The following is a 25,491-nucleotide window of genomic DNA, read 5'->3' as shown; positions in this document are numbered from 1 at the left end:
TAGAACATAAAAGGTAAGTGAAAAGGAGAAAGGCATTTCTGCCTCAGGACGAAAGGCAGTCTTGAACTCTGAAGTGTTGGTTGACAATGGCCACCAGAGACAGGTTATTCTGTAGCTTACACTGGGGAATTTCTTTGTCAGAAACATGTCACACGTCATCACAAGAAAGGAACTAAAGTAGACCCCTAGTAAGGTTTGAAAAATGAAGGAATGAAGACCAAAAGAATTAAAATCCAGCAACAATGATGGCAGTGTGTTTCCACGGAAAATTTTATTTTCAAATTTTCACTGAAGCTCTTTTAAGGAAAATTTACTATCTAATTGACTCTCTCTCTAAGAAACAGATGAGGGCTGGTATTCAGTTTGTGAACAGCATTGCACTCATGCAGTAACAGACTGAAAACCTGTGGGTTCAGGGTTTTAATATACAACTTAAGCACAATGCTACAGATGTACAACTTCAAAAAGTGACTTACCTTCCTCATCAGTCAAAGATATGCTTGCCTTTCTTTTCCTTCCAGATGACAAAGAACCCTAGCATTAAATAATTAAAATATGTAACATCACAGAAAACAAAGTTGGGAGGTTTTTTGTTTGTTTTTTTTTTTAAAACCAAGCAACAAGTGCCTTGCAATCACAACAGCGTTTGCTAACAGAGAGACCTATTAGCACTTTCCTGGTCATGTAAAAACAGATACTCTCCTTCTATACTGAAGGTAGCGTGCAATTAGCCACTTCAGGTGTTTGTGGTTCAAATTACTCAGGTCTAGCTGCGGCACAGAGCTACAGTACACTCTTTCCCTTAAAAACATTGTCAAGGCACAAAACTTTTACCCAGGCTGGAATCAACTACTAAATTTTCACTAGTCAGTAAAAAAGGCAGCTGTCCAGCACACTCTGTGGCACGGTTTAGCCTGTGTAAATGAACATTCACAGACAGTGCTAGGCCACAGCTGGACTGACAGCACATGCTAAAGCTTGTTCCTAACAGGAAATTCAGATGCAGGCATTCTGCATGATGAAAGGGGAGTATGTCAGCAAGCAGGCATCAGCTGGGCCATGCCAGATGGCTCAGGGTCTCAGAACAATCCCTTGCCCATTTTTTTCCAGTTGCACAGACGTAGCCAAGGAGTCCTAGCACACATTTTGTCTAAGGCAAAAGATATTTCAGTTTCATTCAGTTTGATCCATTCTGTAATATACACCTACATCTTTCAGCAGATAAATCACAGCTGAGCTGCTGAAAACATGCTTTCATGTCCCACAAAGTTTACCCCTGGTTACAGTAGATGAAACTCTGGCCAAAACAAGTCTGGCAATTAATTTGTAGATTTTTTTGGTCTCGCAATCTTAGAATGATTGATTCAAAGCCATTCAGTAAGTATGAAAGACATGTATCAACCGCAATCCACTTCCCCGTTAACAGCTGTGGTTCGGAATCAGAAAAAAATTGTATCAGTAACTACACAGAAGTCTGCTTATCATCAACAGGTATTTAAGAAAAACATTTCACATTTATCAAAACTTTTTCACACAGGTAGTCATATTTACACTAATGTGATGGGGTTTTTAAGAAACAGAAAGACTTACCATTTCACTTTCTTTTTCCAAGAAAAAGTCTTCTGCATGTTTTGTATCCTTACCTGGAAAATTATTATACTTGATGTATGCATTAGTCACTTAGCAATTTTATGTTTCTTACCTGAACTTTTAAATGCATTCAACATAAAACACAAGAAATATCAACAAAACCTAGCACAAAACTAGAAAAAAAACCCATAACTCATAGTTCAGATCCATTTACAACCTATTATGAGCAATGCTATCTCCAAAAAGATTAAACTCCATTGAGCAAAATTATGTAAAATAATATCATCAGAATTTATACTGGATTTCTTATGAAATAGAATACAATTACCTTTCCTTGAAATTCTCTTTAAATTCAAAGCTTTTCTCCTTTTCTCTTGAAATTCAATTTGCAGTTTTATTTCAACAACCTGAAATGTAAATCAAGTCCAATTAAGCACTCAAATTTTATAAATTACTGAAGATGAAAAAAAATACTATGACTCGCACAAGTATTAATAAGTTGGTATTTTACCTGTTCAATGTTAGACCAGAAGTATTCTATTTCTCTAGCAATTGATGCAGCAATTCGTCTTAGTTTGTTTTCTTCTTCCCTTTTAGCTCTCTCTTCATTAAGTTTCTTTTCTTCATGATAACGAGCCACAGTTCTTACCATCTAAAATACCAAGAGAGATACTGAATATGGTTACCTCAACATACACATCATTGTATTTCTTAAGATTACAGTGGTTATCAGTAGCCAGATGTTGACCATAGCTTTACACACGCAGCACTTACCTCCAAGATTTCTAATTCTTATCATGCCAGTAAAACAAGACATGAAACTCAAAGAAGAAAATACAAGAACTAAAACTAGGCAATCAGGTAGGAAACTCATAATTCACTACTCTCTCAACACAAAAATTAGAAAAAAATCTACCTCAGGTTAGCAGCAAACATACAAAAGAAAACTTTTTTTCAGACAGCACAGATGAAGTCATAGAAATCACACCACAAAATCTCAGAGACCAAAGGTAAAATGAGTTCAAAAAGAGTGTACATACATGAGTGAAAGATCAGTCAACGGCCGTTAAAGACTGACGTGATTGCAACCTTTACCTCAGGAGGTCCCTAAAACATTGACTTCCAGAAGTTTGAAGCATACTGCTAGGCGAAGGATCATTTCACGTTTGCCCTTCCTGTTTCTCCTATTCTCAAAAACCTATCATTGGCTACAAATGGAGTAAATGCTTCATACCCAGGTTTAAATTATATTTAAAATGCAGATTGTCATTTTACAAAATGATACACCTATTTCAATATTTTGCTTGTAAGGAAGAGAGTTCTGAGTTTCTATTATTTCGGAATATACAGTAGAAAACAACACGGCAATTTAAACAAATGCCTTTCAGTTGCTCTCTTCATTACCTCAAACCAGTTATAAATGGTTTTGGGGGAAACTAAAACTAAAAGAAGGAGCAACATTGTCAGAATTCATAGAAAACTCTTGCTTATTGTAAATAAACAGATTTTGCATATTTTGTCTCACACCACCCCAGCTTTCATTCCATCACTGACTTAATTATTCCCACTGTGCTGCTTTCTTCCCCTATGGAAACAGTTCTCTACCATGTTTCCACTGCTGTCCTTAGAACTCCATGGTTTCTCCTTCATCTTTTTCTGAGATCAAGAGAGAAGAATTAGACAGACAACCACACCCAATGGAAGTTATTTACCCAATTCTGTATTTACTCTTCACTGAGAGGGAATAACTGATTTGTAAGGCAGGTGTGGCAGCCATACTTTTTCAAGTACATGTTGACTGGCTCCCCTAAACAAACTATTTGATTTCCAGAGCATTAAAATCCACAAAACTCAACACTATTATTTGCATCCACAACCAATACAATTATCTAGTCTGTTCCAAGTGCTAGAATATCCAAAGCTGAAAACATGACTTCTCGTTTAAGTTAAAAATCGGTGCCTTATATTCCCATCACTTCTATATGGAGAAAAAGAACATTTGAATAGCTTTGCTACCAAACTGAGTGATAGCAAGACTGATTGCTCCAAGTCAAAAAAATATTTTTCAAGTACCTTCTTAGCAGTTGCCATCTTCCACTTTCTCTCTTGGGCAAAATCAGTTGCCATCCACTGCATTTCTTCCAGCAAATAATCCCAGTGAGATTTTGGTCTTGGAGCCTCTTGGAGTTTAGGCAGTCGCCTCAGGGACCACAAACCTTCCTTTCTCAGTTCTGCTATTCGCTGATGGATTTGATTTTCCTTAAAAAGAAGTACATATAGTTACAATGAAGCTGCAGAACTCACCTAAAATAGTATCCAAATAGAAAAATAATAATTGCTCCCACATCATCAAAATAATTGACAGAAAAAAAAGGTGTAACAGCATGACACACACATTACAAAAATCAAGTCTGAACACTGCATCCATGAAAAAATTACAAGACTAAATTCAATTTATGTGTGAAGAGAATTATAGTACTTCAACCTGTATTACAAGGGATAAAAAACTTTTACTGGGTAGTTACAAGATACATGCAAACTGCAGCCAAATAATCTTTTTTTTTTCATAAATTGAAATTACAGATGTATTTATCCACAGAAAATAAATATATCTTCATTATTAATACTGCTTGATTTTGTGAAAATCAAGTTTTCTACGATGTTCCTGTTAAATAAGCAAAACAACATCTCCAGTTAGCTATAAAAATAAATAAGGTTGCAATCACCCTGAATGAGTAGATAGAATCAATGTAATAGAAAGAAAGCAACAACTGTATGAAGATAAGTAAGTCTTCTCCAGCTTCTCTGTATGCCCATAAAAGCAAAATTCCATATGTAAACCAAACTATAAAAAAAAAAAAAAAAAACAACTGCTCCCAGCCCCAAATAGCCCATTTTCATACATCAAGCATATCCCCCATGTCAATTGTTATTTATGTGTCAACTGTCTGTAAGTTTCAGGGAAAACTAAAAAAATCTTACCAGCTTTACTTGCTCAGCAAGCTTATCTTGAGAGTTGTCCTGTGGTACTACTGCTGCATTCTGAGCTGGACTTTGCGTTTTAGGTGCTGCTGCTACTGCTAAGCCTGGTGGTTTCGATGCAATAGGAGACAGGGACTTGTTAGTTGCCGGAGAGGTCCTGCTTGTTTGTACTGGATATGGAGAAGGCGGTGTTGTGCCTGAGAGAGTTGTCGGGGCAATGGATGAGGTAGGCGGGAGCGTATTTGCCGTAAGACGCTGAGAAGTCTGAGCAGGATCTGCAGACGGTCGTGTCAGAGTCACAGTCTGCCCAAGAAACACACTCGTTAGTGATGAGTTCAGGATTCAATACTGTCTCAGTCTACACTACAGCTGAACATAGTGTGGACTTTAATTTAATTTAATAAAAAATTTACACTTGCATTTTTATAAGGAAAGTATTTAAACGTCCAGTGGAATTAAAAATTGTTAACATATTTCATGTATTTTCAATAAGATAATGTTCTTAGATTTTAGTGGGTATTGAAACAAACATATTTTCACCCCAATAAAGTTCACATACCTGTTGCGGTATTGTAGCTTGTGGCTGTGACACTTGGTTTGGTGCCTGTCCCTGCACATGGATTGCTGGTGGCACCTGCTGTTGAAGTGGTGCTGGAAGTGGAGTGGAAGTCAGGGGTACGCTTTGAGGCTGGATCTTCACCTGAATCTGAGGCTGAACTGGAGATTCAACTATCTGTGGCTGCTGCTGTGAAAGCTGTAGTGCAGCTGGGAGAGATGTCATGGGGATATTTGCAGGTTGCAGTCTCCCTGGCAGCTGTGGTGGAGGTGTATGAAGACTTGCTGCGTTCTGCACCGGAGGGCCTTTAGATGGGTCATACTGTTGTTGACTCTGTTTCTGTCCAGTCAGCTGTACAGTCTGAGGAGTGGGAGGCATTCCACCTACAAAGCAAGAGGAAACACAGCACAGTTGAAATGAAAATGTTCAATGCTTTTTAGTGATATAAAGAAGAAATCAACTGCAAATACACTAATTTGTTACTTACTTTGCCACAAAACACCATCACTTGAAAATACCACGTCACAATCACAAAATAAATGACCATTACAATAAACAACAAAGTATTTCATGCACAGGACTGCAACTAAAACTTGGAGCACAGCAACTATAAAAAAAAAGGTCGTTATGCGTCTTCTGAATTTCTTTTAAAAAGAAAAAAAAGACTGGTGAGCTAATGGAATTTAACCTAAAATAACAGCATCAAGTCTAAATAATATTTAGTTCTCAACACATTCACTCTAACATGTATTCTAAAGCTTGGCACGGATAATGAATAAAAATTTGTCATGATGTTGCAAATTATGTGGTTTCCTTTTCATAAATCATTGGCTCAGTTCCAGAATTCTAAGATTAGCCATTTTGCATCAGCACCTGTGACGTATTTCCATGCCCACATGCACTTTTGGAGCCCGTCACTCAGCTCCTTAAACAAACCAGGCATTGCATACCAAGTATTAATTTACATGGAGAAGTGTGTGGTGGGACTAGGATCTTGGAAGGCCAGAAGCCCAAGTTTCTAGTCCCATCACTAACATCTCCTTGTTAAATTAATGTGCAATTGGCATGTGGTGACACAGTACCTTGTGCCGTTGGCATTAGCTGTTGAAGAGGAACTCCTGAAGCCACACCCGGGTGCTGAAAAACCATCCCATGACGGCCCACTTCAATTCGTGGTCTCTTAGACGAATCTGTGATATTCAAATTCCATTTATGGCATGGTATAATGGAATGGGTTCAATTTTACAAAGAAAATTACTACACATGATTCCAACATCAGCTCAGAAAGCTACAACTACATACATGTGTAGCATTTATGAAGAACACGCTCCGAGGGCATAGTCCCTGTAACTTCAAGTTGGCCATCTCCAATCTTCTTAGCCAGAACAATCAACCTAACAATGTCTCCATGCCTGCCAAATCCAGTCTTATATATTGTGAGTGGAGTGCGCTCTTCACACAGCACCATTCACAATAGATAGTCCTAAGGATTTGGCAATTCCCAAGGTGAGGCAAAACTGTATATCAAGAGTTACAGAACAGTGGGCTCCATTAACCGTTTGGAGGGAAAAAAAAAAAAAAAATCTAAGTGAAATTCTGTCCGTGGAACATACCTGCTGGTGCAAGTGCCTGCTGTCTCTTAAAAGCTTCAATTTCTATGGTGTTCACAGTCCCCGTTACTGGAGTCCCTGTATGTGTTTGCTATTGGAAAAAGAAAACAAACGACAAAAGTTCAATCTGCAGATAGCCTAACAGCAAGATGTAATTTACAAATGGATCTAAAGAGGCCAGCACAGAACAAATCCTTCAGAATGGTCATACAACGAAGAAAATAAGACTCATTCAATATCTGCAATGAAGTTTTACATGTCCATAATGCACAGATACTCTTCATTTAAATTTTAAAACAGTAACTAAACTGATGAAATTAGTTATATATAATACAGGACTACCATTTTTTAAAAGTGATACCAAACTGACGAAAATGCAATATGTAAAAAATAAACTTGCCCAGTATTTTTTTTTTTCATAAATGGAAATTTTCTTTAATGTATTACCCTTCATCACTTGCATGATGCTGCAATGAAGTTAAAATGATGTATTCATATAGTGTATAGCTGCAATAAAAAGCTGACACAACAAAAATTAAACATTGTGATTTCATTACAGTATTAATTAGAAGGTAAATTAGGTGAGGAAAGAGAATTTATATATAAACTGTATCATAACTAACAAGATACAAAAGTAAGAAATGAAAGTCAATACATTCATGAAAGCTAATCCTTTTCTCTGTGTGAAACACCAGTAAAACACAAATTAACTCTCATCCAGAAGACAGTTTAAGCTTACTTGAGCCTCTACCACTGTCACTCTTAGGACAAAGCTCCATGAGAGTTAGTCTTGAAATATTTCAGGAAAAATCGCTAAGACTCCGAAAATAGAATAAAAGAATTTCAGTCAAGTTACACAAGTTCCAATTCCAGTTTTCCAGATGCTAAACTTGTATTTGTTTGCACAGCTGGCAAAATGAGTACCACAAAAAAAGCAGATGAGGAGAAACACAATATTGCCATAAGGCTAACGTGACATCGGAGCTCATCAGAAATTACTAGATGTTTTGTCTGAGGATAAACATCCCACAACTATGAATTAACGAGCCGGGAAGAGCACTGTTGATATTGAGATGCAAAAGAAATCACCAGGGTTTGATTCAGCAAGTTGCAAGTTTAGCTGCAGTAAGGTTACATAGAGCATGAAAACTTTAGTATAAAATTACTACAATTAATATCAGCAACCATGGCAGAGAAGATATCCTAGATAATCCTTTTAGCTCAAACTTAGATGGTACACCCAGATACAGGATTACTGGAGCAAACAAGTTGGGGTATATGATGATTTCCATGTTCTTCAGCACTACTGGCAACTACTTATCAAGGTCCTCCAGTGTTTGTGGAAGCCCAATTCCTTTTAGTGAGTTTCCAAGTCATATTTTTAAATTCTCCTCAATATTTAGCCTTGCTATAGCCCATGAGAAAAAATAAGGGCTATGCCAAGAAAGGTCTTAAAATATTCTATCCAAAAATACAAACACCGACTTTATGTATGGCAGCCTCTACAGCCCAGAAAATGAGCTAATTTAGCACTCAAGTTCTCTAAGTGTAATATTCTGATGGTGAGAGCCTTTGCCTTATCAACGTACAGTAAGGGTTTGCAAATGCTGTGAAAATTTATTATGACAACATAGCAAAGACAGCAATTTCCCCAAAGAATCTTCTAGTTTCTTCACAAATCTTTTCTGTTCTGATTTCTAATAGAAATTCTATTAATGTAAATTAAGCCTAAGGAAATAAACCCTAGCCTATATTGAAATAAACTGTAGTAGTCACAACCCTGCATCTTCAGTGCTTCATCAAACGGTATTAACAAACATAGCCATCGTCACCTAAAATGACTGGATTTCAAACACTCCTTTTTGAGCTGAATACATCTCATGCCACTCAGGTTCTATCAATAGCCATGAATTAGTAACATTCAGTCTCTTTGCTGCTGTGAGGGCATTTGTGGCCACTCTAGCGATACAGCTACAGCCTCGAGATGTGAATTTCGGTTTTAAGCATCTCTGACATATTCATCCCGAATGCTCATGGTTCACTGTCACATCACGCTTGACATGGATTAAGTTTTCAGATGTTTTCTTATAAGGCAGACATGCAGCTTATTTGAAGTCCAACAGCCAGCGTCTGGCAGAGCATCACACACTTGGGCATTTATAGAATTTCCAACATAAGTCACAAAAACTTATCTTCTACAATGCCACTGGACTAATTAACAAACTCAGCTTATGCCCTGTTTGCATCAAATGCTTTCTGGGACATCAGTTTAAGAAAGTATGTTCTCCAAACTCTGCTTCAAACGCCGTTTATTTCACCTGCACTCTTACTCTGGATGATTGCATACTCACGGTGTCAGGCTGCATCTCTACTTTAGGATTTTTGACTGACATTTTCTTCAGAGTATGCCTCCCAGCTGTCTGCATTATCACTATGTAACTTAGGCCAGGCGTTTCAAAGAGCAAAGATGTTATGTCTTTATAAATTGCAGTCATATACCACTAACATTAGACTAAACCTGTTCTAACTTTAATTAAAATAACGTAGTTCTCTGGAGGTCGTGATTACGCAGCACGCCCACAACCATTGAGCGCTGCACTTACGCACTCAAATTTGAATGATGATGCTGCTTGGGACACATTATTTCTCTATAAACAGTTACAAAGACAAAAACTGATGGAAAGAGATGATACTTTCTGTTAACAGTTTGTGCTAAAAGGTATCACAATTACACAGAGTTTTGTACATTTTTAGCATGTGCATGCCATTTTATCTGAAACGGCTCTGAAACGGTACAATACTTTCAGAAGCACTTCATCACACATGTAGCTAGAGGCTGATGATAACCCTAATAACTATAACAAATAACTTGATACAATATTACATATTTTAAACACCTTAGAGGAAGTCTGACTACCTAAGGAGGTTTCTAACACATGTCAGTATTGGCCACAGCGAAGAGTTCTCAGTGCAAGCCCCTTTACTACACAACTTGTTCGTAAAACATCCCAGTGAACATCTCATTTGTCATGCACGGGAACACAAGCCACTTGACATTTCATCTAACTCTCCATTTTGCAAAACCTAGACGAAGACAGCGCAGACCGTACAGCAGCAGAGTAATTCACCCTGCTACACCTGCTATTTAAGTGAGTATAATTGAGCTAAAAGGTAAATAGTTTAGTTATGGAAGAATTAGGGTATATTACTTCTCAGGGTATATAAACAAAGGTGTTTGTGTAACAGGGAGTTGAAGGTAGCTGCATAAACCCGTACTAGCCTGAATTTAAAAGTAGCACCATCACTGAGTCACAAAAAAAATTTTACTGATTAATATCTCTACTTGGTTCAGTATTCACTTAGGAAAAAAAAAAAAGAAGAAAAAATTGTCAAAAAGGATTTATATAATAAAAATAAGCACTTCAGTTTCTTCTTCCCAACATTTATAGTAGAGCTAATGGAAAGCTGTCAGTTACTTAAAACCATTATGTCAGAGGGTTATTATTGTTGTTCAAAACATTTCAGGGAAGGCAAATCCAAAACCTTCTGTAGCCATATTCAAAACCTTTAATAGATAGGAAAAAAAGAAAAGAAATTTAGAAGAAATCCACAATTACAATGCCACAGACAAAAGAATCCATATTATTACTACGCAGAATGCACAAATGAATCAAATGCATTAGGGAAACAAAAGACAAACAAACCAAAGTGAAAACATTCAAGCTGAAAGTTAATGAAATAAGCCAGCAACCTGGAGACAAAGATTTAACTTCCTCAAGGCTTCATTATTACTGATGCATTTGAAGATTGCAAAAGGTTTTTTTTGTTTTGTTTAGATGATAAGGGATGGGCTCTTGGGAAAATTCTAATTCATCTAAGAAATATCAAATCTGAATGAAGAAAAAAAATCTGGGATGAAACTACATTTTAGAACCATTGAAAAGTACCTGAAATGGTTGCTGCTGGGATGAAAAAGCAGCAGAAACATTTGGAGGAAGCTGGGTTGCTATAGCAACAGGAGTACCAGTCTGCCCATCCTTTCCTGTCACAACCTTTACCTGAGAGAAATATTTTGGGAAAAAAAAGAAGGGAGAATCATTTTCTTTTTAAAAGTTTTTCTTCTTCTTTTTTTTTTTTTGTACTGTTCAACACACTCATTTTGTACTGATGGTACCTCAGTGAAGAGGGGATTATAACTAACCGACCACCAGTACGGCTCGGTTTGAACGTAGCCTGTTTGTGAAGAGTTCTGTCTCACTTTTAATAGCAGAACGGTCTTGACTACTGATAGTGGCTCCTCGTCACGGGAAACCTTTTCTTAAATCCAGTTAACATAAAAGTGTGTTTTAAATTTAATGATTGCTGCTCCTAACAGACAACAAATTAGCATGACAGACAGTTTGAACTTAAGAGAGCTCCAACATTTATTTAAGCAATGAGCACAGCCACCATTCACGCTCCCCTTGAACTCCCAAAGTGATCAGCTTTTCCAGGCAAGGGATGAAGTGCGTTGCTTTAGCAGAAAGTGATAAAGAGGAGGGAGGGGGAAATAAAAGAGAAAAAGACAAAAAAATACAAAGAGAGAACATCCTCAAAAGATGTCTTAGTCTTTCAAAAGTATTCATCACCTGAAAACACATAAAGGCTTTTGCTGTTGCACTTCGCAAAACTCTCCACCAGTTAAACAGACAAGTGGCTTTCACAAACAAAAGGCAATTCCATCACAAGAAGGCAGTGAAGTACAGCAAACTCCAAACCCGAAAGACTGAGGGGTAGAGCCTCAACTGATGTAAATTGTCATAGTGCCACTGACTTCAATGAACCTACATAATTTATACCCACTAAAATGTGTGTACTGTAGTTAAAAATACCTGGTATTTCAGCTGACAAACATGCCACTCAACAAGAACACCTAAACAATTTGACAAAATACAAACCAGGTGAAAAAAAAAATTACTGACTATCTATTGTCAATAAATTACAGTAACAGCGTAGCTCTTATGTTCCTATATATAGAAATAAATTATTCCTTTAAAATTATCAATAACTATCACAAGCAGAACTATACTATATTTTTACTAGCCAAGTTTAGACCACAAAACAATGAATAAATTAAACTTCAGTTCTTATACTGTTAACATTTCACAAACATTCCAACCGACGATACGATCACTAACAATTCAGACCTAAGAGAGTCACCAATTTTCACTGAAGACGCTCATTTCTAACAGGTATTTCAGAGCAATATGAGTTTCTTTACATAAGAGGTTCGGTTTGATTGTTTACAAACTGGCAACTATACATCCCTACATACTTTTACAATTCTTAAAAGGTGCCAAGTGATGCAGTGGCATCGGTTACATCTACTCTATCACAATTACTTGCCATGCAGGCTTGCAGGTAGGCTCTGCGCAAGGCGGGCACTGCTCCAGCACCCAAGGGGGTGCTGCAGGTCAACAGCTACACGAACGGGTACAACCGTGCACTTTAAGTTGCATGGCATTTGTCTGTGGCAAGCTTATTTCAAGTTCTTTGCCATGAATAAACAGTGAATTCAAGTTCGATAGTCATTTTAAACCTTTGTGTAAGTAACAAAGTTAACTGGTTAATGTCCAGTCTGTAAGTGCCATCTGTTTAACTATTTAGACAACAGCAATAGATGCACAGAGCCCTAAGACAGCCTAAGAAATCTGATTCATTACTATGGACCCCCATACATGATGATTCACATGTTCTCTCCGAGTAATTACATTAATTCAGGTTTTTGGTTGGCCACAACAACACTGAACTTCAGCAGTACCTATGGTTAGGAGTCATGCAAGTCAAATAAAGGTTAACCTTTTATAAGACTTTTTGCTCATTCTTCTTTGGTTTGCATGAGTCTAGTAAGTGAAATTTGATCTATGATTCCTATTCATACTCATTCTGGTAGCTTAAAACAGCTTCCACACCAATGCCATCTCTATTTGTGTGCTGGCTTACATACTAGCTAGGACAGCAAAAGCTCCCTTCACCTCTCTATTCTTTTCTTTTAAATAAATACATCTAAGTGCATGCTCAAACCGACCTGTCGAATCACACTACCTAGCAGAACTGCAATCTCTCAGACCAACTATTTAAAGAAAAACTGCCATACTTCATCAAGTAAAAATGATTTTTCAGGTACTGTCACATTCTCTAAAACTTCACAATCCAGGTGCCACAACTTCATCTACAATTTTATTGCAAAAAAATTAGGCAATGGATTTCTTACCTCGTCATTGATGACCTCAGATTGTTCTTCCTCTTCTTCCTCCTCCAGATCCAAGTCATTCTGCCTCAAGTACGCTTGCAGTGGAACACAATGTTTCTTCTTAAAAGCCAAAAAGTCCATCATATTCCCTTGAAGATGTTGCAGGAAAAACAGTTCAATCAAACACTCCTTAAAAGTTTCCTTAAGAATTTCCATCTGCCTGTGGTGATGATCCAAACATTGTTTTCTCATTTGAGCAGTCTCTTGGTTGGCAGGAGGAATCTCCTCCAGTTTTTTGGGTTGTTTTTTCACTGCCGTATTAACTGTAGGAGCAAGAGGAAGACTCGACAGCCCCTGTGGTACAGTGGCCCGTGAAGGACTTGTGGGAGGAGGTGGTGACGTCATTCCAAATGCAGTAGGTCCTCCAACTCCTGCTATCAATCCACCAGAAGTCCTGTCATACCCAATGGGTCTACCCAGCTGCTGTCCCTGAAGCACTTGCTGCTGCTGTTGCATAAGTTGCCCTTGGATAATATTGCTGATTTGGGGAGGCAAGCTGGTCGTCGTAATATGGCCCGGGCTAGTCAAAGATTGCATATTTGCTCCACTAGCTACAGGACTTTGAGGACCGAGATGATGAATGGTGCCACCAGACTGCGAATGAGGTTGTGAAAGCCTGCGCTCCCTTACCGTAGCGGGTGTCCCAGAGGATGGAAGCTGTACTTGCGCAGCAGCTCCTTGAGCAATTTGTGCAATTCCCGGTCCTTCTTGATACACAAAGTGTCCACCATTTGAAGGACTCAAGCTGATCTGTCTCACAAGCACGCTTGCATCTACAAATCCTCTAGTAGGGCTCTGGCTGCACATACCCAAGCCAGGGCCGGGAGTGCCTGCCCGAACATTTGGTAGCGTTTGCACTGGCACAGGGTTAGGCTGTGTAGGGCTTTGAGACTGAACTTGTTGAGGCAGCGGCGATGTGACTTGAATGTAGGACGGGGACCCATGCTCAAACCGCCTCTGCTGAGGACTGAACTGAAAACTCGGTGACGTTGGGTTTGGAATTGGCAACGGGGTAAGCGTTATCTGCTGGTTTCCTGAAGCCACCGGTCCAACATTTTGCAGCGTGATGTTCACATTCTGCCCAGCTACTGGACTTCGACTCATTATAAATTGCTGTATTTGGTAACTGGGGGACTGGGGCGCAGACGGACTTGCAGAAGGTGCAAAAGAAGCTGCAGGGGACTGGGGTAAATTTGCCTGTTGCTCTTCTCCCTCACTGCCCGTGAAGGACCTGGACCTCTGGAGCTGGCGCTGGGCATTCTGAGGACCATTACCATGGTGCATTCTCACTGTTCTAGGGTTTTTTTACAGTATACTCTAAAGAAATACACAAAAACAAAAATTTAGGGAAGGTAAAAACATTTCTGTAACTGAAACTATTGTTACTATTTGAAAGGCTACCTTATAGCAAGGACTCAGATATCTTGTCTTTGCAGCTACTTAAAATGTTTTATGTCAGCAGTCACATTATCTGAAATCCTCATCATCACAAAAGCTCACCTAAATCTCTCATCCATTTCTCTAGACAACAAAGTGCTTTTGAATAGTTTACAAATGCTGTGTTCCTCTTAGCTAGTCAGAATGACTTCAAAGAATTATAAAATAAAAACTTTTTCCCTTTCTGTAGAACTTCAAGAATCAACAGTCTCCAACACCAAAAGCATCTATTCTTTTTTGTGTTCGTTATTCTCAATGTTTCAGTGCTGCTTTTAACAATGTACAGTAGGTTTCTTCAACAATAACTAAAAATATTATAAAAATGGACACAAACTATTCAACTTTATTGTTCTAGCTACTGGAGAAAAAATGCATCTTTAACAATCTCCCTACCAAATCATCTAGATGTTTGCAAGTATTGTAGCTGATATTTAACTTTGCCTTCTCTTTCCTTCAGAACACTTAAAGAGATTAAAATTAATGCAAATCTACACTTCATTTAAAATGCTTATTTATTAAAACAAGCTACCCAGAAATCTAAAAACGTTCTGGTTTTGTATTTCAACCATTGACCAAAAAAAAAAATTCCACTGACATGCACTGACAGGTAGATTCAGCGCTGGGAGTCACATAACAATAACAGCAGAAGTGAAACGAAGCTTGATTTTTTTTTTTTTAAATCCCTCTCATATTTTGAAAACAACAGTTTCATCTTTAGTACTCCAGGCCCAACACACATACAAGTATGTGTCTTTGCTCCTAACTCGGAAGTTGGTTACAAGTGGCAACAGGCAGCCGCACCCGGCAGCAGTCCTGGAAAGGTACGCGGTGCAGCAGCTGACCGACGGTCCCGCTGCTCCTCTGCTCCTCAGGCAGCGAAACACAACACAGCTCTTCCTCTGCCCCGTCCGGGGCCACCTGCAGCAACCTGCTCCAGCCCCGGGGACGGAGATATTCCCTTCCTTGCCGCCGGGAAAGAGTCGGCTCTCCGGGAAGGTGAGGGAGCAGAGCCGCGCTGTCACACGCGTGCCAGCGACAGGAGGCCGCGGAAGAGGAAAGGGGCCGCGGGAGCGGGAGATCTCACACGCCCGGCAGGCACCACGGAGCCCGCTCGGGGACCAAAAGAAGTCTGGGCAGGTTTTGTCTCTCCCGCTCCTGGGAGCTCAAATCTGAGGGAGATCCTTCAGCAGGGCGCGAAGGGAAAAAAAACATTCCACTCCTTAGAGGCACCTTTTCTAAAAGATTTAATAATACTGCAATACTTCGTGCTACTGTGACTCCTTCATAGCGCTGATACCAAATAATTAAGATTCAAATGATATCACCTATCGGCAGGAACAAGGTCTTATTATTTTAATTACCTATACCTCGCTAACATTTACGGCCCAAGTGAAAACAATTAATTAATTACACGCTGATAAGGCAGCGCCACCAGCGCGCCGCCGCCGGCCCGGTGAGCGGGGATCGCCTTTTGTGTGCGAAAACCGAAGTGTGCGAGGGGCCCGCGCCGCGGGCCGGGCCCGGCCCAGGGCGATCGCCCAGCCCCGCCGCGGGCCGGCGCCCGAAGTTGGCGCGGGGCTCCCCACGCCGAGGCCCGAGCGGGCGCCCCCCCTGCAGAGGCAGCGCCCCGGGAAGCGCCGCCGCTCCCCTCTCCGCGGCGGGACGCGGCCGGCCCTACCCGCCCCCCGGGCACGGCGCCCCCCCCCCCCGCCCGCCCCGGCGCAGCGCGGCAGGCCCGCTTCTCCGCGGCCGCCCCCGCCGCCACGACCGGTGCCGCCGGGCCTCGGGCCCAAGGCCTGCGGGTCTGGTGAGGGGGGGAAGGCGGGGAGGAGCGAGGCCCGGGCGCCCCCCGCTGTCCCCCGAGCCCGGCGGGCCCCACTTACCGCGGGCGCCGGGGCCAGACTTTCCATTCGCTCCTCACAGGAAGCGGGGGCGGGGGGCGGCCGGAGCGGCAGCCGCTACCAGCGCCGGCAGGAGACAAACCGCGCCTCCTGCGCCTCGCTCCGCTCCCGGCGCCTGCGCCCTCGCCCCGCCGGCCCGGCAGCGCTCTGCGCCTGCGCCGCCGCCCGCACATGCGCGCTAGAGTCCCGCCGTGCGGGCTGGGGTCGGGGTCCGCGCCGCGCTGGTCCCCAGGCAGGGAGGCAGGCGGGGGGCCTAGGGTGGTGAGGGGCTGCGGGCTCCTGGCGTCCCGGCTGCGTGTCGGGACGGGCGGGAACTCGGGCACAGCAGGCGCACGAACGAGACTCGGGGAGAGGAGGGAAAATGAACTTTTATTGTAGCGCGGAGAGGGGAGGGTAATAGCGGTGCGAAGGGTAAGGCCTGTCTGGGCTGGTAACGGACAGGGCTGACGCTTTCCTCCAGGATTTACTGTAAAAAAATCCATAAAGAGAACTTGTCTGCTTACGGGACAAACTAGACACTGCTCACCTGGAGCACGGGCAATAAAAGCCGCATACAGTGCAAAGGGAGAAATAAAGAAGTAACCTCGTGCTACTCTCGATTACAATAAACACTGCCTAAAAACCCGGGGAATAGGTTAGCAGTAAAGAAAATATAACTTCTACCTGCTAACGAATAATATTCGGTTTTCATTTACAAAGCAGACATTTCACTACTTTTAACAGCAGCTCCTGAGGCTGTCGTGGACGCTGGATCCAGGGTGCAGGTAAGCCGTGCTTCCAGGGGCTGACACACAGCTGCCATCGGGATCACTTCTGCACGGATTTCATCTGTGCCAAAGCAGCCCCTGTGGTCTAAGGAGCTGGACTTGGTTCCTGGAACTCTCTGCAACTAAATCTAAAAGTAAATTTTAGATGAATATTAGTTACTAGCTAAACGTATAGAGATAAACTGAAAATAAGTGACAGAGTATACAAAGATAACAGTGTTTAAAATTCTACATAATTAAAATTAATTACACTTAAGTAATACAGCATCTGGGGATAAACTATTTTCTAAAGAGTAAAGGACTTACTGAAAGACCATTCTCCCATCATTTCCATTTATTGTCAATAAATTTTAAAGTAAGCAATAAGATTTGAGGATTTATTTTTCAATAGCTAAATGTGAACTGAAAATAAAAAGTAAAAGGTTACCTGGTATAAGCAGAATCCCCAAAAGGATCTGCGCAGTTGTCCAGCTATGGCTGGAGAGAGCTGGCGTCCTGAAGCCCGAAAGTGCCATAAAATACATTGTATTTTTAACATTTACAAGTGTTACAAAGTGATCACAAAAGAGAGCGTGAAGATTTAAGAAATTCTTCCAGTGAGCGAGATAAATACAGTGGAAAAGTGCAATTATATTAGTATCATAAAATTACATCTGTTCCAGTCTATATATGGAATGCCTTTTTCAGCATCATAAAATCCCCTTTGGGATGAAGCCCAAAATCCTGTATCTTTAAGAAGGAGCTTGTCTATAATTACTCTTTGAATAGTATTCTTATATCCTTGAACAACAAGACTGTATTTTTTAAGTAACGTTTAAGTCCATCACCTCAGCTCAGATGAAATGCTCAAAAAAAGCCCAAACGAAATGCTCCTGTTACTCAACATCCTAGTTCTCGAGATTTGCCAAGAGTCCTACACACAGCTTCCGCAAAGGCAAAACAGACGCAGTAAGCGCACATGAATCTGGGCTTACAGATTCGCGTAGCCAGGAGAAACGTATTTCTCTGCCTACAAGTGCAGGAGTGAAATGAATTCACATACCACGTGGCAATCATGTTGGTGCTTCTCACCTGTGTTTCCCCCTGTGTTTGCAACTGGGTTTGGATTTGCTCCACTGTTTGTTCCTCTTCTTGCTCCTGCCTAGGCTGTTGCTCCTGCAGTTGTGGAGGTATTTGTCCTTCAGTCAGTGCCTACCACAACAGAAATAGACGGATCGGGGGGGATCACAGCAATAGGCTTTTTAATTATCTTCATTCTGAGTAGACATGGTAACGTGACTGTTACCATGAAGTGACGTAAAGGCTTATCCTAGAACAAATTCCTAATGGTCTATACCAATAATTGGGACAGAAAACTCTGACTTGACAAATAATTATTATATATCAGGGTTGCTTGCTTCTGACATTGCTAAAATGCCAAAAAATTAGACAACCACAGACGTGTAAAGGAACAGATCTGGCATGGACAGCTGATGCACTGAAAGGGGATTAGGCAGCCAAAACCCATACTGAACAATTCTCAGTCTTCCAAAATCCTTTGTTATTTTTCTTTATTCCCAGCCTTTGCAATTGTTTTTACATTAAAAAGTAATTGAAAAGATTTGAAAATGAAAATAATTGAAAAGCTAGTGAAAACAATGCGCAGAGTGTAATTCACCTGGAAAAACTGAACAGACCTTTTCCTGCGTCATCATAGGCTCTGCACAGCTGGAAACTACCTCACATGTAGGTAGTGGCTTGTCATAGTTCTCTGCACTGAAAGTAAATGAAGTAGCGTAAGCTAACTAAATTTTGTGCAATCATTTTAATATTGATGACATTTTAAGACAAAGAATTTAAAAATTCTGGAACAGGAATCTGCAATTAAGATCTGACAAAGCTGGAGATTAGCAGGGAACTCCAGCCAGTTCTTTACCTAGAAATATGACAGCTGTTTTGTCAGACATGAGAAAAAGAGTTGAAAGCCTGGGCTGAGCAGCCACTTCTTGAATCACATGTTTAAAACCGTTTTTCAACAGCCTCTCTTCGACAGAATTACCACTTACAAGCCTGTAAAATAAAGAAACTCATTAAATACTTTTCCCTAGAAAACCTTGACGCGTTCTGAAACTCAACTGTTTCATGGCTAATGTTCCTCACCTATGGCAGTAAGCACCAACACTCATTTAGAGTCCATCAGGTATTTTCACAGGGAGCTTTGTATTAGTTTTTTAGTTTCTTAGAGGAAAGTTTTCTTTTTACATCTGATTTAGTATTTTCAAAACATCGGGTTCCTTTAAGTTCTTATTTTCAAAATGAACAATAAACAGTATTATTTCCTATACAACTGGATTAAAAAAAAATCCTTACACTAGCAGGGGATTTGCTAAGTGTCTGCGCTGCACACCCACACATTCCTGGTCAGTGGTGGAAGTCCTTCCAGGAACAGAAACAGTCGCTTGGAAGAGAAGCTTTCAAATACATCTTGGAACTACATGAACATCAGCATCTCATCATTAATGGATTTGAAATCCAATGATAGACCATCAAGACAGACATTTACTGTTCATCAAGAGCAGTAAACCCCCACAGATACTAATTCTTGTTTTGTCTGTTCCAACACAGAAACCCAGATGGCTTACAAGATGGAGGGAAAGACAGGAATAGAACAGACAGTAAGGGAAAGGACAGGGTTTTCATTTTCCCTTTAGTCTGAAGGGAAGATGTATGACTGATCCAATCTTTAAAGGGATATTAAATGACCAAATGACTTAAGCTAAAAGGATGACCTCAATAAAAAATCCTAACAATATCTTCACCTAACAATATCTTCCCTCTATTTTTGATTTTAAAACACCTACACTATGTCTTGTTTCTTAGCGTAAAAGTCACCTGTATATGTGAATATCTCTGCCTCTTGCAATTTTATCACACCATTCTTTAGCCTTCGTATCCATCAGCGGATCGAAATCAGTGGCATAGAAGACAACAGTACTTGCATCTACATGGCTGACACCTGCGGAAGGAGTGTGGGAAGAAAGAATAGCACAGAAGACTCGCTTGTCTTGGTTGAAGTTTTTTATGGATTCCTAAAATGAGGAGACAAGCAACTTAATTACAAATTCACATTAATAAAGCGTAAATCTCTAAATAATATTTTTTTACAGAATGAGAAGATCAGAAAAATTGCTTTCTTATTACCTCCCCTACCTACATTAAGCATACAAACATTTTAATTTGTCTGACTGCCCACATTACAGATTTACACAATTCAAAATTATTTTGCGTACAACTAAACATTAATTTATGGTGCAGTCAACTAGATAAAAATCTGGAGATCTATTATGGCAGTCCTATTATATCCTATGACTAAGCACACCTGACTGCATTATTACATTCTGTGTGCTTCATCATTTTTTCTTGTCTATTTACTAAATTGAATCCTTTCTATTGTGCTGCCTTGTGTTCCTTTAAAGCAAAATACTCCTTCATGTTTTATACTGCGTCTGACAGAAAGCATAGCAGTGTCATTTGAAATAGAAAATAAGAAAATAATAACTATATTGTTAATGTTTGCTCAAATTGTAGGCCCCAGCGGATATAGAAAATCTTACTGGGGAGGGAAATGAGCATACTTTCAATTTATCCTCAGGCAATGCCAGGGCACTCTACGAAAAACAAAAGCCCCTGGAGTAAGGCTGAGGAAGTGCCAACATAAAAACAGTAACTACACATGAAGTACTAACAATGTAGATAGCAACAGATAACGAAAGCAAAAGCAATTAATCAAAACACATTTGTGACAAAAGGTCTGTATTTCAAGCACAAATTACTCATAAATGTAGGAGAACTAGTGGCATGCCTCGTGGAAACACCCTGGATGCCTCATCAAATAGTAATATGACTGACATATTTCACATATAATTACATACTTTGTGCTACAGCTACACACACAATTTGCTAAATAACTAGTGAAATTATGCAAATGAATTTTGCAAATGTATTAGACTTCCCTTTAGCATTTTCCCTCCTACTATGAACATCTATTCACTATTAGCTTGAGTAAGAGGTCCTCTCACCAGATAATGCCAGCTGTGAGCACCACTCTCAGTAACTCTTACGTACGTGAGAAAATGGAAGTTCAAGAAAAGCTCCAGTATATCAAGCATCGGAATCATCTGTGTCAAAATCAACACACGATGTCCTCTCGCTCTCAGCTTCTGAAGCAAGACAGCCAGAGCTTCCATCTTGCCTGTTTATGAAATAAGAACCTGAAGGTTCTGCAGGTAGCATTCAACAATTAAAGAAAGCACATACACGCAGCTGTAACAAGTGGTGGGTGTTTAATACCTGAGTCACTCCGCATCAGTCAGGGATCTGGAAACTGCAGGAAAATGAGGCCTTGCTATCTGCCGCACTGAATGGATGTAGGGAAGTATCTGTTCCTTTAGATTAAACTTCAAGACCTTCATTTCATGGGTATATGTATAAGGAGGATTTGCTACATACAAATATGGAGGAGCAACAGCTACAGCTGGCAATAGGCACAAATTTCTATAAAACAACAAAAAAAAACCCTTAATATACTAATTTTTAACAACTTGGGCTACTAACCACTCAAAACCAGTAATAAAAGCAGATGTCTGCATGGAAGCATAAAGGACCTGGCTAAAGGCAGTTGAAAGTACATCAGTAGATTGAGTTTTACACTAACATCAAGTAAATGTAAAAACACTCAAGATCAGAACAAGACAAGAGGAAATTACCATTACCCATAAAGTTACCCAGATAAGCTGACTTAAAACTCCTACTTTTTTGTAAGTATTCACACAAAAAATATAAGATATGTCAAAATAAATTAGAATTGCTGTATAACTAATAACACCTGCCATGGAACTATTAAGAATTTTAAAATCTTAGAATAATCTAAAATTATACATCAGGGATGCAAATAGATTCTACACAAAGGAATTTAGCCTGCAATTAGGATAAAACAAGGCAACTCATTTATCACTTTTAGCATTTTACAGTTCTTTACATAAACACCCTGGTTTGGATGGCAGTATACACTCATCAAACTTGTGCAGAGACTGCAAGTGGATTTGTCTCAGTTACCCAGTAACAACATCCTTCAGGGCGGCCTGTTGCTGCTTCAGTGTCAGAAGGAGTTCTTGCAAGGGATTCTTTAGAACCTCTGAAGTACTTGAGTGTGGAAGGCAATTTGCAAAGCCAGCCCAGCGCTATTTGTTAATCCCGGCAGAAGAATGCTGAGAGATTTTTCTTTCACTGATGCAAGGGCAAATTTCCAACAAGTCTCTGCCATACAGGGGGGTTCTGGAACAACGCCACTCATTCCCAAAATATATTTTGGCTAGGTGTTCCTTTAGTTGTCTTTTTTCTTCTATGACACCCTTTAAATATTATTTTTTTTTTCTGAATATATTTTGACCAGATAAAGCTTAAGCAAAAAATAAATGTATGCAAAAGAAAGTTGAAAATAAGGATAGCTTACTTAATGTGATAGTTCTATGACTGATTATGAGCAGGAGAAAAGCTGACAATCAGAGTAGTATTTGTGATACAAGGACAGATGTTAGGCTTGGTATTTTAGTGAAAAATAAATCTGCTCTCCTAATTTACGCCTTTGGCAAGAATATAATGGGACTTTCAAACTACCACTGGAGAGTCCACTAGTACAGATGGATGAGTCTAGCTGGTTACAATATTCTACAAGATTTAAAAATTAAAGCTTTGACTATTTCAATGAACAGATATGCACACACAAATCCTGTATACTATACATTGTGAATGATCAAGTATATACTCTATCATATAAAGAGTTAGCATAGTACCTGAGCTGGACAGGAAAGTGTAGATACAGATTTAGATTTAGTGCTCAAATCATCCACTGTCACATTAATAAATTCAGTCTTCCAGGAAAGCAGCAAGACAAGAAAAATATTTTAATGAAGAAAAATAATTATACTTCATAGACACATGATATTACAATATGAGGATATTGTAGCTTCTAGAATTTCAATTTCTGAATAGTTAAAAAATGGAAAAGCAAAAAAAAAATTTGAGCTCAAGATCATTTATGAGCTTCATTAAAGTTCCATGCTCCTCGAGGAAGAAACAAATTTAAAAGACAGGCAAAAGATTCACTCTGTTAAAAAAAAAAAAGAAAAGAAAAGAAAAAAAGAAAAAAGAGAAAGAGAAAGATGGAAATAGAATCATGTAGCACCTTACCTTGATGTTTCAGAGACTGTCCACCAAGAAGCCGACAGAATTGACTGTAAGACAAAGTAAATGTTTTCCCTCTAAACTGTAATGTTACAGGCTTCTCTGGCTGAGTAATTCTCACTTGTGCTTCAACTGTGGAAGCCATTGGGCCAAGTACTCTCTTGCTGGCTGTTAAGAGCAAACAAAAAATGTAGAAGGTTTAACAACAAGAATTTCCTGACTGTACACCGCAGGATTTGAATGCTTATCCCATGCATGCAATGTGCCATATTTCCAACGAAGGGCAATTTTACTCCAGACATAACTCTTAGGTTGCACTTAACTGCGAACAGATTAGGTCTCCCTCTAATACTGTGTTCTTAAACTACACATGAAATGTTCTTCCCCTCAGTACCACTGGTAGACCTATTTAAAAAAAAGGATTATTTCCTAGATACCAGTGAAATACCAGTCAAACTGTATGATACTGTGCCCAGCTAAAATCAGTATGTAGAGAATTTAGAAAAGGCCTGAAGAAGAGTGTGCTTGAAATACTGCACTACATCCCCAATCATCTGAAAATGGTCTGTTCCAAAGGGCTATATCACACAAAAAAGACCCAGTTAATAATGATCTTTAGTAGTGGCTCAGCAGAGACACAGAGAATGGGACAGTGATAATGCCTAAATCTGCTCAGGCAGTTAGGACTGACGTGTGAAAAGCTGTCTCACACTGCAGGTCAGGTCAGGTCTGAGGAGAGAGTTTCATTAAGATGGCATACCTGGAGATCAGCACAACTGCCAGCTGAATTTACAGTGTTCACATTACAGTATCATTCTGTTTATAAAACACAGACAGATAATGACACGCTTTTTTTTTTTTTTTTTTTTTTAAATTTCGTGAGTGAATTCCTGTTAGGAAACTGCTAATGTGACTTGATACTCAAATACAGAATGCACAAACACATTCAGTACCTCAATTCTTCCCCAAATTCAAGCAATATTTTTTAAGAAGACAGCAAACCAGAAGGCAATTTATTATATATACAACACACCTTTCCTACGCTGATTTTCAGAAAACATGGCAAAGGGTTGTCGTCCTTGCATCTTCTCATGATGATCTGCCGTAAGTGTTGCTGTGTCCACTGTCTGCTGCAACTGAGACCGTGAGAAATCTCTAGTCCTACCTTTGGGTTTCTGTCCGTACTGCACTGGTGTAAATAACCTAAAAATTAAGAATTGTCCTTCTACACATACAAAATACATACATGAGGAAGTTGTTAATCCATTCAACCTAATTAAAAAAAAATCAAATTAAAGAAAATAGTTATTTTTAGCTGATGTCACAATAACTTTCACATATAGTACTTCAGGGAAACTAAAGATGTCTAAATGGCAAAATAATTAGTTCTTTTCTTCTTTACATAGATGTTTTAGCTATCACTTCCAATTCTTAAGTTTCATTAACTGACAAAGCTCCCTTCTGGCAGAACTGCCTAACAGAACTAGTGCAGGACATCCTTCTTGTCACCTGTTACAGCCACCTGTTACACAAGCTGTTTTGGGCTTCAGTAACCATTCTCTGTTCTTATCAGGTTAATTGATTGTAAAATGTTTAAGGCTACATTGTTCTGACATATTCTACAGCAGAATTACATTCACTCCAAGACTCAGAAATGAACCCTGCCAACTGCTTGTCAGAGAGAAGAGTCAATAGCAAAAATAAAAGGTCAAAAGTAAACAGAACACCTTTTTTCCTCCTGTCCCCTCAAGCCCCCCATCTTAGACTTAAAATTAATTAGAAGGAAAAGACTTCCTTATTTTGCTTAGGAAACTCTACTGCAGAAGTCACTTTCACTGTTTGATCAAAAACACAACAGACTTCAACTCAATAGAGTTTGGCAGGAAAGATCACAACTGAGCCTTTGTCAATGAAAGGAATATTAAGTGGTAAAAAGCAGTCTGCTTTCCCTCAGAAGACTGCCATATAGTCTTTAGCAGTGAGCACTTTGGAAACAAAAGATAGCAAGACAAATTTTGAATGAACCCTCCCTGCCCTCATTTTCCCCTGTTACATAAAAAAAAAAAAAAAAAAAAAGAAAAAAAATGATTGAAACACTGCATACCTATTTGGTTTGAGCTTCACCGGCTCAAGC

The 25,491-nt window shown here is 39.6% G+C and overlaps 1 protein-coding gene, 3 long non-coding RNA genes and 1 other non-coding gene across 19 annotated transcripts in view; all 5 read right to left on the bottom strand.

Moving 5' to 3' along the window:
• The window catches only part of EP400 (E1A binding protein p400), a 47,754-nt gene extending 33,440 nt beyond the window's left edge, over positions 1 to 14,314 (bottom strand). For 10 of the 14 annotated variants that reach the window (XM_086761959.1, XM_086761960.1, XM_086761962.1 and 7 more), the window contains exons 1-10: positions 12,992 to 14,314; positions 6,742 to 6,829; positions 6,211 to 6,318; positions 5,132 to 5,511; positions 4,573 to 4,875; positions 3,664 to 3,849; positions 2,102 to 2,242; positions 1,919 to 1,997; positions 1,591 to 1,643; positions 477 to 534 (exon numbers count right to left, since the gene is read on the bottom strand). In XM_086761959.1, coding sequence (XP_086618085.1) covers positions 477 to 534; positions 1,591 to 1,643; positions 1,919 to 1,997; positions 2,102 to 2,242; positions 3,664 to 3,849; positions 4,573 to 4,875; positions 5,132 to 5,511; positions 6,211 to 6,318; positions 6,742 to 6,829; positions 12,992 to 14,314 — 2,719 coding nt within the window. Of the gene's footprint in view, positions 1 to 476; positions 535 to 1,590; positions 1,644 to 1,918; positions 1,998 to 2,101; positions 2,243 to 3,663; positions 3,850 to 4,572; positions 4,876 to 5,131; positions 5,512 to 6,210; positions 6,319 to 6,741; positions 6,830 to 10,685; positions 10,797 to 12,991 lie in introns of all 14 variants that reach the window. The other 4 variants (XM_086761964.1, XM_086761973.1, XM_086761970.1 and 1 more) reach the window with 3 other exon arrangements.
• A 2,404-nt stretch (positions 14,315 to 16,718) lies between these two features.
• On the bottom strand, positions 16,719 to 17,638 carry LOC147598584 (uncharacterized). Its single transcript, XR_015260447.1, has 2 exons — positions 17,563 to 17,638; positions 16,719 to 17,263 (listed from the first exon to the last, which is right to left on the bottom strand). It is a non-coding gene; the product is annotated as an uncharacterized LOC147598584 (long non-coding RNA).
• Positions 17,639 to 18,205: 567 nt separating this feature from the next.
• Positions 18,206 to 20,787, bottom strand: LOC147598583 (uncharacterized). Of its 2 annotated transcripts, none has more exons than XR_015260435.1 (4): positions 20,007 to 20,787; positions 19,051 to 19,184; positions 18,812 to 18,890; positions 18,206 to 18,326 (listed from the first exon to the last, which is right to left on the bottom strand). It is a non-coding gene; the product is annotated as an uncharacterized LOC147598583 (long non-coding RNA). The 2 variants fall into 2 exon arrangements; XR_015260436.1 differs by lacking the exon at positions 20,007 to 20,787 and adding an exon at positions 19,275 to 19,966.
• LOC147598582 (small nucleolar RNA SNORA49) lies at positions 20,683 to 20,821 on the bottom strand. Its single transcript, XR_015260508.1, has one exon. It is a non-coding gene; the product is annotated as a small nucleolar RNA SNORA49 (small nucleolar RNA).
• Positions 20,822 to 21,198: 377 nt separating this feature from the next.
• LOC147598581 (uncharacterized) lies at positions 21,199 to 24,173 on the bottom strand. Its single transcript, XR_015260449.1, has 4 exons — positions 24,118 to 24,173; positions 23,364 to 23,525; positions 21,465 to 21,668; positions 21,199 to 21,366 (listed from the first exon to the last, which is right to left on the bottom strand). It is a non-coding gene; the product is annotated as an uncharacterized LOC147598581 (long non-coding RNA).
• Between the last annotated feature and the right edge of the window lie 1,318 nt (positions 24,174 to 25,491).

This window comes from Chlamydotis macqueenii, chromosome 17, assembly GCF_036417535.1.
Source record: "Chlamydotis macqueenii isolate bChlMac1 chromosome 17, bChlMac1.mat, whole genome shotgun sequence".
Lineage (NCBI taxonomy): Eukaryota > Metazoa > Chordata > Aves > Otidiformes > Otididae > Chlamydotis > Chlamydotis macqueenii.
This window is presented reverse-complemented; position numbering and strand designations above follow the sequence as displayed.